At 45.0% G+C, this 14561-nt stretch overlaps 1 protein-coding gene across 3 annotated transcripts in view; it reads left to right on the top strand.

The window, feature by feature from the left end:
• The window catches only part of ARID3B (AT-rich interaction domain 3B), a 418853-nt gene extending 405590 nt beyond the window's left edge, over positions 1-13263 (top strand). For 2 of the 3 annotated variants that reach the window (XM_086959349.1, XM_086959351.1), the window contains one exon: positions 11982-12272. In XM_086959349.1, the coding sequence (XP_086815475.1) occupies positions 11982-12121 (140 nt within the window). In that variant the 3' untranslated portion in view covers positions 12122-12272. Of the gene's footprint in view, positions 1-11981 lie in introns of all 3 variants that reach the window. The other variant, XM_086959348.1, reaches the window with a different exon arrangement.
• Positions 13264-14561: the final 1298 nt, after the last annotated feature.

The raw sequence follows: 14561 nt of genomic DNA, 5'->3' as shown, positions 1-14561 counted from the left end.
TATATCTGGGGCCGCTCTGGAGCAGGTCAGGAGTTGTATCCTGGAGTCGAGAGACACCGAGACTAACTCATCCGCGTGGAACCCGTAACCACCTTTGGAGCCCTGCTGGCGCTGCCGCGGCTCATCCTTTGCCGAAACCATCTCTGGAGCCCTGCTGGCGCTGCCGCGGCCCATCTTCGTTGAAACCATCCTTGGAGCCCTGCTGGCGCTGCCGCGGCCCATCTTCGTTGAAACCATCTCTGGAGCCCTGCTGGCGCTGCCGCGGCCCATCTTCGTTGAAACCATCTCTGGAGCCCTGCTGGCGCTGCCGCTGCCCAACCCTGAGGAATCCCCCCAGCTCGAGGATTGAGAGCTGAGTGTAGGGTATCCCTGTACCACGCTGGTACCAAGACTGTCCCGCTACCCCCTTCCCTCAGAGACTAAACCTAAAAGGATCCCTGGATCCAGTTACACCTGTATCGCTACGATACCATGCCTTAAAGTATTGATAAAAACGTTGAGAACATATCTTTGTGTGGTGTCCATCTGTAGGGGGGTGATTGCTCCTCTGTACGATCCTAGGGAAGGAACCTCGCCAGGAGGCCTCTCGGCTTCGCTCGGCCAACTCTAAAATCCCCTTTCCAACAAGCCTCTTAAGCATCTGTCTGAGTTTGGCCCTATGGAGCAGTTTCAATTGCACTAGCTGGAAGCCCACCCGAATAGCTCTGCATGCTGTCCCCCAGTTCGTCTTCCAGCCTGCCCAGACCACCCTCCTACTTCTCCTGAGAGTGGTACTTTGGGTATTGAGGGGTGACTCCAGAACTCTGTGCTCCAGAGAGTGGTCTTCTGGGGCCTCTTTAAGGACCTCATGTATGGTCAGAGTAGATGACGTAGATGTTGGTAATGATTTGATTTGATTTGATTTTGGGTTTTATAGAGCGCATAGCTACCCTAGGGCATCCCAGCGCTAGTGACCACGGTCCTGTAGGGTGAGGGAACATGGGAGGAGTGCTCAGGGGAAGAGTAGGGTCTTTAGTCGTTTCCTGAACCTGAGGTGGTTGTGTTCTTGCCTCAGGGAAAGTGGGAGGGCATTCCATAGTCTGGGGGCGTTGTACGAGAACTGGACTTCCTAATTCTGGGAACGTTTGCAAGGGAGAGGGAGTTGGATCTTAATTGTCTACTAGACTGTTGTTTTGTCACAAGTGGCCTGAGGATGGGAGGGCCTTCATTGTGCATTATTCTATGGGCAATGCACAAGGTCTTGAAATTGACCCGTTCCTTTACTGGCAACCAGTGCAGGCTTCTCAGGGCTGGCTTGGCCGAGTTCCTCGCTGCGGTTCCTGTGAGGATTCTTGCAGCCGCATTTTGTGCACATTGAAGTCTGTGGACTACAGAGGCTGGGGCCCCCAGATATAGGACATTTCCATAGTCTAATCTGGAGTTCACCAGCCCCTGCATCCAGGAGCTTCCTGGATTGGAGGGGGAGTAGATGGAGAATCTTTCGTGCCATCTTAATAAGGCCGAAGCAGGTTCCCGCAGTTTTCCTAGCTTGAGTTTTAAAACTGAGATCCTGGTCCAGCCATATCCCTAGGCTCTTTACTTCGGATTTGGGGGATGGTGGGGTTCCCATGCATGGTGGCCAGGGAAGGGGTGTGGGGATTTTCTTTGGGTTTCCCAGGAGGAGTATTTCTGATTTCTCCCCGTTCAGTTTTAACCGGGAATCGCACATCCATTGGTGCACCTTTTCCAGACAACTGAATAGATTAGAGAGGGCGTTGTCTGATTGGTTGAGGGAAACGACGAGCTGAGTGTCGTCAGCATACATAATTGATTTAATGCCAAAAGGCTTGACAACATCCTCGAGGGGTGCCATGTACACGTTAAAAAGTGTGGGGCTCAGGGAGGATCCCTGAGGCACCCCACACTTGAGTGCCTGAGCCTTGGAGATGGAGTACCCATCTGCTACTTGAAAAGACCTGTCTTCAAGGAAGGATGAGATCCAAGCCAATGCGGAATCCGCCACTCCTATCAGCCCAAGACGGTGAACAAGGGTTGCGTGGTCCACCGTGTCGAAGGCGGCACTCAGGTCGAGGAGGATCACTGCCACTGATCCTCCTGCGTCCAATATGCCCCTAGCTTCTTCGACCACGGCTAACAGTGCGGTATCGGTCCCTTGTCCTGGTCTGAAGCCTGTCTGGGACTGGCGGAGGAGGTGGTTGGTTTCTAGGAACTCAGAAAGATGTTGGTTTGCTACTCGCTCGGCAATTTTGCTAATAGCCGGTAGCAGTGAGATCGGTCTGAAATTAGATGGGTCTGTGGGGTCTAGATGCGGTTTTTTTATGAGAGCCTTGACTGTGGCTTTTTTCCAGTTTGCCGGGACTGTGCCATTTTTGAAAGAGGCGTTGATCAGGTTGGTGAGAGGGGGGGCTATGGTGGAAGCAACTAGCTTCAGTTTACTGATCGGGCTGGATCTGATGGAGCGCCACTTCTGACTTTATGTAGGACGTTAAGAAACGTTTCGGTGGTGATTTGGGGGAAGGAGGATAGCGGAAGGATAGCCTCGGGGTGTCTGGTAACGCTGGTATTGGTCCCAGGATAACTCCTATTGATCTTGGAGCTCTGGGCAAGGTATCATCTCCTGCCCCCTCCAAATGTCCCCCACCTTGGATATCTCAATCATGTCCCATTTAGTGTGACCGTTCATCACCGTAGCCCCCTCAGCTGTTCCAAGGCACGCAGCCTAATCTTACCCTTTCAACCTAATGCTTTTGTGACTGTTCGCCAGAACTCGACCGATATTGCTGAGGCCGTCGGCAGCTGAGGTAGTCCTCTGCCATCATACAGCGGACGGACATATCTTTCTGGTTCCATGGCTACCCTGTCAGCCAACACCAATGGATCCTGCTGAGAAGCGAAAGCCCATTCCTTAATGGTCTGTAGTTTTGTTGCCCAGTAGTATGGATTCAACTCTGGGAGAGTAATGCCTCAACTGCTTTGTTTTCAAAGATGCCCATGCTATCAATGGGATCCCGACACCCAAATGCTGGCCTCTTGTGAACGATGCAATGGAGTTGAAAAATTCTTCGGGCACTGGGAATTTGGGGCCCGATGTAGGTAATTCTAATTTACCACTTCTAAAATACCGAATCATACCGATTCGGTATTTAAGAAGTGGTAAATTAGAAGGGGGGAAATGTAGGTATTTCAGATTCGGTAAATACTGAATCGTTAAGATTCGGTATTTACCGATTCAGTAAATACCGAATCGGTAAAGCCCATTGATTCCTATGGGCATTGCAGCCCATAGGAATCAATGGTCATTACCGAATCGGTATTTACCGATTCGGTAAATACCGATTTTTGCAAGGGTGCAGGGGGTGTCACTTTGACACCCTCTTGCACCCCAATTTCGGACTTGTGTGCCATGTGGCACACAGACATGCCCTAAGGGCATGTCTGTGTGTCACATTGCACAGGTGTGCATGCACAGATGTGCATTCACACCTGTATTCGGTATTTTACCACCCAATTGGATTGGGTGGTAAAATACCGATTCTTAAAGCCCTGTGGCACTCTGACATGTGCCATCTACATCTGCATTTACAGACTCGGTAAAATACCGATTCTGTATTTACCAATTCGGTAATTTTACCGAATCGGTAAATATAGAATCGGTAAAATACAGATTCTGTAAATGCATGCCCTACATCTTAAAACCGTAATACCGGTCGGAAACGTCCGAATTCGGCCGTTTCCGACCGGTATTAGGGCACCTACATCGGGCCCTTGGTGTTCTGCAGTATGTACAGGAACTTTGGGACATGGATCATCTTATAGAGAGCTGCTCTGCGCCCGAGTGATAATGGGAGTTTCTTTCAGCAATCCACCATGTTTGTTTGTGAGTCTCGACTTTCCCCACATTTTCGGTCATGAATGTGTCTGTCCCCGAGTTTGCCACTTCAGGGCCCTGCACTAGACTGCGTCGACCCAGGACCCTGACAGAGGAAATGCAATAGATTTGTTCCAATTTATTTGTAGTCCTGAGAAGAGTGCTCTGGGTCTTATAAGGGCACACCTGCAACTTGTACACTATTTTCTCAAAGTGCATACACCAGTCGGTTAGCCTTCCAACTACTCTGGCTGCACTGCTCCCCCAAATACTGATGAAATCCTGTTTGGCCTCTATTAGAGCCATGTTGCAAAAGAACAGGGCCTACCTGTAAATTGTCTGCTCGCTCCATATCAGCAGGGCTATAAGCAGGAGGGGAGTTAAGTTGTTTGTGCAGTCTTGGACTTCCAAGAGTCTACCTATCCCCTCCTAGTACTACCAAAGAAGAGGACATTCCCTAATTGTGTAGAGCAGGGTTCCATTTTGTATGCAGCCTCTTAAGCATCTGTCTGAGTTTGGCCCTATGGAGCAGTTTCAATTGCACTAGCTGGAAGCCAACCCGAATAGCTCTGCATGCTGTCACCCAGTTCGTCTTCCAGCCTGCTCAGGCCACCCTCCTACTTCTCCTAAAAGTGGTCCATTGGGTATTAAGGGGTGACTCCAGAACTCTGTGCTCCAGAGGGGAGTCTTCTGGGGCCTCTTTCAGGACCTCATGTATGGTCGGAGTAGATGACGTAAATGTTGGTAACGCTGGTATTGGTCCCAGGATAACTCCTATTGACCTTGGAGCTCTGGGAAAGGTATCATCTCCTGCCCCCTCCATTAGAGCCATGTTGCAAAAGAACAGGGCCTACCTGTAAAGGGTCTGCTCGCTCCATTTCAGCAGGGCTATAAGCAGGAGGGGAGTTAAGTTGTTTGTGCAGTCTCTGGGTCCGCGAGGTATAAAAGTATGTCATCTACGCATAATGACAGCACATTCTCCCAGCCAGGGTCTCATCTCAACCCACATATCTGTGCGTCAGACTGTAGACAACACCAGGGGATTGTTCTCCAGCACAAACAATGGGCAGACTGGGCACCCCTGCCTGGTGCCTTTGCCCAAATGGAACTCCCTGAAACATACAATGTTCACCAGGACTCATTGTTCAGGTGGGGATCTTCTGGGAAGAGAACTCCATCAGAGGAAAATGACTTACATTCTGTAACGTTTCTGGTGGATACTAGATCTTCCACGCTGTTTTCCCACCTCCCCTCGGAGTTAGTGCAGTTGTTAATAAAATCCAAATTATGGGATATTTGGTCATGTGTTACTGTCACTGTAGTTTAAAATCAAAGTTCCTCTCCGTGAGCCTCGGTGGGATTTGAAAAAAGTACCAAGAAAATGTGAGAGCCCTTTCGATATGGTCACCCCTACTTTTTGCTTTTGACTGCTATCTGAAGTGCACTGGGTTCCTGTTATCCAGATCCCCAGTGCCAGATCCATTCCTCTAAACTGTACAATTGTTCCCCTAATTGGCAATACCTTTGGCACCCCCTGGAAGTCCCTAGTAAATGGTACCCCGGGCATGGGGTACTTAAGAGGGTACTTAAGGGTTGCAGCATGTATTATGCCACCCTAAAGGACCCCTCAGCACAATCATGCAAACTGCCATTGCAGGCTGCTTGACATGGTGCAGAGAAAAGTGAAGACATGACATGGCACACCTGTATACCATGCCCGCAGACAATGCATGCATTATAGGTATTTTTTAGTGTAAAGGAGTCAGGTCCTTAGGCTGTGGGAAAGGCTGGACCTTATATAAACGTTTTTCACACAAATGCCACCCCACTTTTTTATGTTAGCTCTTAGTTATAAGCAACACATCAACTTTAGTTAGATATGTTAGGTATATTTATTTTTACCTTTTCTTTCAAATCTTTTTTTTGAAAAAATCTTAGTTTTACATGTCAGAGAGAGAACACAACAAATATAACATATATATATATACATCAACTTAAACACAACATTTACCAAGAAAAGAAAAAATCATTACATCAAAAATACATTCACTATACACAACAAAGCATCTATATCTGTTTCAGACTGTTCCAAGAGGCAAGTCACAATTTCTAGCCTCAATAACCATCAGTGATTTGGAATCTCAGGAACAGTCGTGGACAAAGTCACAGTTAAAAGGAGATATCATGACACATTAATTCTACGAGTCAATGGTTATTGGTATTGCTAAGTTTTTATCTCCTTTCTTGCCGACGCGTTTCGAACTCCATACAGCAGTTATGGGTTCTCTTCAGGGCCTTGTCACTTCTATCTGCATGTGTATAAGGAAAAAGGAACACTGTTTCAGTGTCGATTCCTATAGCCTCTTTTTATTGTTCCGCTTCTAATCTTCTACATTTAAAGTCCATGTTACCTTAATAGTAGCCGTGGTTATCCTATGTCTGGTTCTGGGTCTTGAGCTGCAGTCTAAAGGACATTAAAAAATCCCATTTAGAGTCAAACTCAATACTGGCCCTACGGTCACTTCTTGCAAAAACACTGCAGGACGTACCTTTTACTGGCTTTTTGGTCCGTGTATGGGCGTCTCCCTATGGCACGGTGATGCTTTTTGACCTGGGGGAGGGCAAGGGGGGAATTACTACTAGTGAGCTCATGTCATATCTCAACCTTGTTAGGTAGATTATTGTAACAATCCTACCTCGTTTGGTGCACCGCGGGCTTCGGGAGCGGCTCACTCCATGATCAACTTTTTGCACACGGTCCTCCGGACTATGGTTGAGTGTACCGCGTAATTACTCTCGTGTTGTCCTCCCGTATCATACACTGTTTAAAAGATAGACCGGAGTACGTTTTAATCCCCCATTACATGAACCAGTTTTACGTGCACTCACTAAAACCCTCTCACAGCTCACCTTGCTCTGTACAGCTTGCTTTCACTAATGCTTCGTTCACTGTGGAGGGCGGCGGCCAGGTTACTTATGACGGTCTCATGACCGTGGGTTTTCTGGGATTTGTAGTTTATTAGTTGCGAGAGTACGCGGATACCTGTAGATTAGCCCTACACGGTTCGGGAACATCGCTGTTCCGCGTAGCCTCCCCAACGCTGTACCCTTCAGTCAAGGGGGACTATCAAACCCCCGTGGAGCCCCACACAATTCTTCATACAGTCAGACCATTTTCACATGGTCACACTGCAACAAGTCCTCCCGCTTCTGTCGCAAAACGACTTCCTTGCTACTTTAGATCTCAAGGACGCATACTTCCACGTTCCTTTTCACAAGGCTCACAGGAAGTATCTCAGATTTGTAATAGACGGACAACACTATCAATTAAAAGTACTCCCATTCGTAATCACAACAGCACCAAGAGTATTCACCAAGTGCTTAGCAGTGGTGGCAGCGCATTTACGAAGACAACTCATCCATGTCTTCCAGTACCTCGACGACTGGCTCATAAAAGCCAGCTCATACAACCAATGCGTGGAACACACTCATGCCACAATACAACTGCTTCACAACTTGGGGTTCACAATAAACCATGCCAAGTCCCATCTACAACCATCCAAAGTACAACAGTACCTCGGTGCCACATTAAACACCTCAAAAGCGCTTGCCTATCCCACTCCAGCAAGGATAGCCAGCATACAAACTCTTCTAACAAGGTTTCAGCTACAACACTCCCTTCCAACAAGAGTGTTCATGCAACTCATTGGGATGATGACCTCTCGCATTTTCATAGTGCCCCATGCAAGACTTCAAATGCGTCCGCTACAAGAATGTTTATCACGTCAGTGGAACCAGGCTCAAGGTCAATTGACAGACCTAGTGTTGGTAGACGGTCGGACTCATCGCTCTCTGCAGTGGTGGAACAGCAAAAACCTTTCCAAGGGACGACCGTTCCTAGAGCCAGTTCCTCAGATAATCTTAACTGCCGGCGCATCACTGTCCTGCTGGGGAGACCACTGCAACACACCATGCAAAGCAGGTGGACACCACAACAAAAGTTACTCAACATCAATCTGGAGTTAATAGCAATATTCCTAGCACTAAAAGCTTTCCAAAAGCAGGTATCAAACAAAGCTGTGTTAGTCCGCACAGACAAGATGACAGCCATGTATTACATACAGAAGCAGGGAGGCACACACTCCCTGCAACCATCTCAACTAGCACAGGACATATGGCGGTTGGCTATACCTCAAAAAAGAATTTCTTCTAGCCCAGCATGTTCCAGGAGTACAAAATACCATAGCGGATCTGTTAAGTCGACAAACACAACAGACCCACGAGTGGGAACTTCATATGCAAGTTCGTCAGCCATTCTTTCAGATGTGGGGACAATCTCAGATAGACCTATTTGCCACCCACGAAAACACCAAATGCCCAAGCTTCGCCGCCAGATATCCACACCCACTGTCCAAAGGCAATGCGATCTGGATGAACTGGTCAAACAGATTTGCATATCCTTTTCCACCTCTACCACTCATGCCACTAGTAGTACGCAAACTACAGCAGTATTCTCTGACCCTCATCCTAGTTGCTACAACTGTCGGTAGTACTGCACCGAAAACTACACCTGTCTCCACACCTCTAAAAGCAAAACCGTGGAGAGATCAGACACCCGGGCTCAGCTCAACCTTGCGATCTGGCTCCTGAAATCCTAGAATTTGGATATTTGAACCTTCCTCCAGGCTGCATGAATGTCATAAAAGAAGATAGACGTCCAACCACTAGGGCATATTATGCAGCCAAGTGGAAATGATTTGTAATATATTGTCACAACAACAATATTAATCCTCTAGATGTGTCTATTTATCACATCATAGGATACTTACTGCATCTCAAAAGATGCAACTTAGCCTATACGTCTATTAGTCTACATCTGGCTGCAATAGCAGCATATCTGCAAAACAGACATCTATCTCTATTCAGAGTGCCTGCCATTAAAGCCTTTATGGAATGCCTTAAAATAATAATTCCTCCCAGAGTACCACCTTCACCTGTGTGGAATTTAAATGTTGTTCTCACACGGTTAATGGGGCCTCCCTTCGAACCCTTACACAAATGTGAACTACAATTTTCTAACATGGAAAGTTGCGTTCCTAGTAGCTATTACTTCTCTGCGCAGAGTTAGTGAACTACAAGCACTAACCATTCAAGAACCCTTTTTGCAAATGCATCACAATAAGGTAGTTCTGCGTACCAATCCAAAATTCTTACCCAAAGTCATTTCTTCCTTCCATCTCAATCAATCTGTGGAACTGCCCATTTTCTTCTTGCAACCACAGACAGTGCCAGAAAGAGCTCTTCATACATTAGATGTCAAAAGACCATTGCTATACTACATAGATAGGACACAACCCTTTGGTAAGACAAAACAACTGTTTGTGTCTTTCTCACCACCACATATAGGTAATCCCATTTCAAAATCTAGAATAGCTAGATGGTTTGTCAAATGCATACAGATTTGTTACCACAAAGCTAAACGTACGTTATCTGTTCCTCCTAAAGCCCACTCTATAAGGAAAATGGGGGCTTCAATGGCATTTTTAGGGAACATTCCCCTAGATGACATCTGCAGAGCAGCTACATGGTCTACACCGCACACATTCACAAAACACTATTGTGTAGATGTGCAAACCAAGCAACAAGCTAATGTGGGCCAGGCTGTTCTCAAAACATTATTCCAAACTACTGCAACAGATAGGGGTGGTCGCCGCTAAGGATGGGGACTGCTATACAATCTATGCACAGTGTGCAATCTGCAGCTCATATGCCTCGAACAGAAAAGGCTACTAACCAGTATGCATCTGTTCTTGGCATGTAGAGCTGCAGAGTTGCACACGCCCACCCGCTTCCCAAGCTACCCTGGTCTGTTCCAGTATTATCTTAATTAGATGCAAATTACATGGACATCCTTCCTTTTCTTGCAAAGCTCCATCATTTCCCTAATGGCGAAAAACAATCTGGGGATGGAACCGATGCCCATGCGCAATGTGGTCCAAAGAAGGAGTCCCCTATCTTGTGACTTCCAAAGAACTTTTCAGGACAACAACAAACTGCAAACATCCGGGCCAAACACTAGGTGGCGATGTATGCACAGTGTGCAACTCTGCAGCTCTACATGCCAAGAACAGATGCACACTGGTAAGTAGCATTTTCCTTTCATGGAATGTCTTTTTGATCAAAATTGGCATTTGCTTGCTTATTAATTTTAATGTCGAACGACACTGGCTGCAGACCTTACTTTCAGAAAGTTTTGTTGGATTTATTTCAGTGCTTTTCTTCATCGTACATTATTTCTGATTTATACCACTTGCATTGTCAAACAGTCACTTTAGATGCTTTAAATTTGCTGACCCCCTCATCATCATCAATGGGGATAGGATGTAGCCTTATGGCTAGAGCGATCGACGTCGAAGCTGGGGAACCGAGTTCGAGTCTCTGCAATGACGCTCAACATCTTGTGATTCTGGCCAAATCACTTAATCTCCCCTTGCCTAACAAAAATGAATGTGCAACGAAACTGGTGCTATGTAAAGCGCTCTGATACCCAGTATCTTCGGGTGTAAGTTGCGCTATATAAAAGTCTAAAAAAAAAAAAGGAACCCTGCCCCCTAAAATACTCATCATCCCAACTAAATTACACCCATCACTGAACCCTGAAGGCCATTTCTACCCTTACTCTCCACCTATCGCTGAACTGTAAACCTCTCACTACACCAAAACTCCACTCATTCTTGAACCCTAAAACCCCCTTTCTACGCCTTAACCCCACTCATCCCTGACCCCTCAAAATCTGTCGCCGGACTTCTGCTTACACCAAACAAATCATATCTGTTCCCTTTGATTGAAAAGAGCGCTAGATTGTGATATTTCTACCTATTACCAATCAAAAGTAATCACTTATTAAATGTAAAACGGTAACCCAATATTAACCTATGAGGGAGATGGGCATTGCACTAGTGGAAAACAAATTTGAGAGGTTTTCACTACCGGGACATGTCAAACTTGAAGTTACATTTCCAACTTTTTAAATACGATGCACCCTGCCCTATGGGCTTCTTTAGTCCTGTCCTAGGGTTGACATATGTGTATTAGACATGAAGATTGAGGTCTGATAAAAGGTTTATTTTGTCAGGTCAAAATAATAGTTTAAAAGTGCATACAGGCTGCAGCGGCAGACTTGAGACATGTTCAAAAAGGATACTTAAATGGGTGCCACAAAAGTGCTGTAGACCCACTAGTAGCATTTAATTTACAGGCTGTGGGTATATGTAGTGCCAGTTTACTAGGGACGTGCAAGTAAATTAAATGTGCCAATTGGGTGTAAGCCACTTTCACCATATTTAAATGCGAGAGCACAAGCCCATTAGCACGGTTTAGCAGTGGGTAAGTGCCAACAAAACTGTATTCAGAAAACAGGAGGGATTAAGGCAAATAACTTGGGGGTTACCCTGCAAAAAGTGCAAGGTCCAATACAGCCATACACTTTGTGGTCTAATACTGCCTAGAACATATTGCCAGCCCTCCTCTCGGTCATATTGTTATTTCTGTGGTCTCAATAGGACCCCCACTCACCATATAGTTCTATGTACATGTCTTCATGTTCAAATATCAAGTTCTGCAGATTACTTTTTATGTTGGCAGCAGCATCATGGAGGTAGGCTCGCTGTACATCAAATAAAATAAATTATAAAAATGCAATAAACTCCATTATTCAACTTTGCCAAGAATTCATGATCACCAATACCATAATTTAAACACTTACAGGAACAGATGTGTGGCTCATAAGTGGGGTTTCTTTGAGAAGTGAATATTTCAAATGTGAACATGTCTTAATCGGCAGTATCTTTGGGAATTATATTAAGAACTGATAGTTTGAAGTAATGCGCTCAAATCTGGGTGGTACTTAAATGACAAAACTCAATGCCTAGTAATCTTTCGACATGCTTGTTTAGAGGTTTTCTAGATGGAGATGCCTCATAAGTGAGCATGTTCACCAGTGGCAAAAAGCCTTACTGTTTCTTGGTGTCCTCTGAAACTTGAAGGCAGTATGCCTTTCCACAGTCAGCTTTGGCTAACATACTTTATTTGCTTCTTCCCCTTTTCCCTATAGGGGTGCTGTTTGCACAGAAACCAGTTCAACTGATTGCAGGATCCAACAGCCAGAGCCACAGCAGCAGCAGCAGCTCGCACAGTCCTACATCCTCAAGGGGTACACCGGGGGCTGAGCCCTCCACCAGCTGGTCCCTCTGACGGTGAAGACTGAAGATGGACTCCACCTCTGAAGGACAGGCATGGAGTCCTCAAGGCGTTATACAATTACCTCATCTCCAGAAAGTCAGGGAAGAAACCAGGATTACCTCATGTCCAGGAACCGACAAACGACGGTGACCCCGGAAGCATTCTTGGCACTTCCTTTGGGTTATTTGCCCATTCTCCTTTGCAAAACTTTTAAGTCCCATTGACCAAGTGCAGAGTGCAATTCACTCTAATGGACTTTAATGTACAGTATTCAGCCACTTCCTTCGCTTCCTTAGATAGGAAGTGATCCAGTGGAAGTTATGTGATTTTTTTGGGATTTTCAGGTCACTTGGATAAATACTCAATTATCCTGTATAAGAATGTCAACGGTATGCAAAGAGCATCACCTCTTATGAGCCTCACCCCTCTCCCTTTATGGCCTCCATCATCAAAAAGGCCTTTGCTTGCATTCTGCTTCATGACTACTTAACTTGATGGTAAAGTTATTTGTTAAACTTTATTATCACATTACAGAGCAAGTGCAAAGAAAAAGGAGAGGAGATGTAGTTTTAGACCTTGGAGATCCATGAAGGACCTGCAGAGTTGGGGGTCACCAATGTTGGACCTCCAATTCCTCCCGTCGCTGTGAATTTCATTAGTGGAGCTTCTTGTTTAATCAAGTCTCCCCAACTCCAACCTCATGGGTTGGGCAGTCTACTTTTGCTGGGCATGCAGAGAGGATTGAGGGTAGTTACCATTGAAAGGACCTGTTACCCTGTTATTTCCCACATATGTCAGTTGAAGGGAACACGTCCTTGCTGTATTATGATTGCTACTTTGCAGGAACATTCAGTTCTTCTATCAGACCCGATTATTGTTGGGTAGATCCATTGCATAAATTGTTCTTAATGTGGATCAGCCTTGAAAGGGCCTTTAGTGTCCTTGCAGAATATATGCCATAATACAGCATGGCGTCAGGGAAAGCGTACTAATGTTCCTACAGCTTGAGTAAAGACAATCCAGGCACCTCAGGGCATTTCAGAGGTTTTATTTTGTTTTTGATTGATTATATATATAATAATTTCTTTTGTAAGTCATGTATGTTTTATGATAATGATTTTGGAGAGATCTCTAAACAGAGTTGTTCCTCTTCAGACGGGTTACATTTTTCTGGAGCTGAGATTTCATTTGTTGTTGTAATGGAAGGTTTTGTGTACAATGGTGGAGGAGAGTGGGAGGTGCAGGAGTATTACCAGAAGTAGATAGTGTAATACCTATTTAAGTTTTTTGGACTTGTGTGTTCTTTTGCCATCCTCGTGCTAGAGATATTCAAGTTAAATTCTCAAATTGATGCTGCTCAAAATTCACACCTCTTTATACCCAGTGAATTATACTAGAGCTGCAGTGTCTTGAGATTTATTTCTTCTTCAACGTGAAAGAAGTCTCACGAAATGTGTATATTCACTGGATCAGACATATCCACCTTGGTGAAAAAAAGATTGCACAAAATAGTACAAAGCTGTAATGTAGAGTGTAGGCATATCCCTTCCACCCTACTAAAAGGGCATTCTAGGTGAGTTTTGAGGTGTCAAGGAATGTCTGTTAAACAGCAAGTGATATTTGCTGTTCTCTGCATAGGCTGGAAGCCACCTCAAATGCCACAGATGGATTGCATGTGTAGTGGCATACGCATATCTTCTGACAATAATATGGACGACACAGCTAACCATAATACCTCTAAAGAAATATACCTCAAACTTCATTCACGTTTACATCGAGGATGTAATTACAGATTTTGAAAACCTTTTATATACATATATATATATATATATCTATATTTGTGTGCGTGTGTTTGCTGAAGTTCTTGTTTTTTATAGTAGCACCAAAGAAATTGAAGACAGGGCCGTCCTTATTCTAAATTTCACTTTAGCTGTGGCATTATATATATATATATATATATATATATATATATATATATATATATATATATATATATATATAATACACATCAACCACCATTTTGAGTTGTTGCAACTTATTGGTAGGACAGGAAATTGCTTCTCAAAACTGTTTAAACCAAAGACATTGTCCTGCTAGACTATTGAGCCTGCCCCTTCATTATGCTAGCCTGGTCTTCTCCTGTTGATAGGGTAGTTAACACACCTTTCTCAAATCTGTTCTCTGCTAAGTGGTGTGGCAAGCATTTGTAGTCCAGTCTTTATGATTATTTTTTTGGGTGTGATGACGATCTCTTCTGCATCAGAGATCTCAACCCCTATTTAGAACTATTGAAAAGAAGGGATGCATGCAATTAGTACATTTCAAGCTGTGCCATGTCCACACCAATAGTGTGTCTGAAAAGATCAATCCTACATCAGCTCCCAAGGAACTCGCTAGCTGATTAGTTAATACCTAGATGTTTTTGTCAGACTAGCAACCCGTGCATTATGAG

The sequence above is a fragment of the Lissotriton vulgaris genome, chromosome 2_2 (genome assembly GCF_964263255.1).
Source record: "Lissotriton vulgaris chromosome 2_2, aLisVul1.2, whole genome shotgun sequence".
NCBI classification, from domain to species: Eukaryota; Metazoa; Chordata; class Amphibia; order Caudata; family Salamandridae; genus Lissotriton; species Lissotriton vulgaris.
Note: the sequence above shows the minus strand (reverse complement) of the source record. Positions and strands in the feature narration are given on the sequence as shown.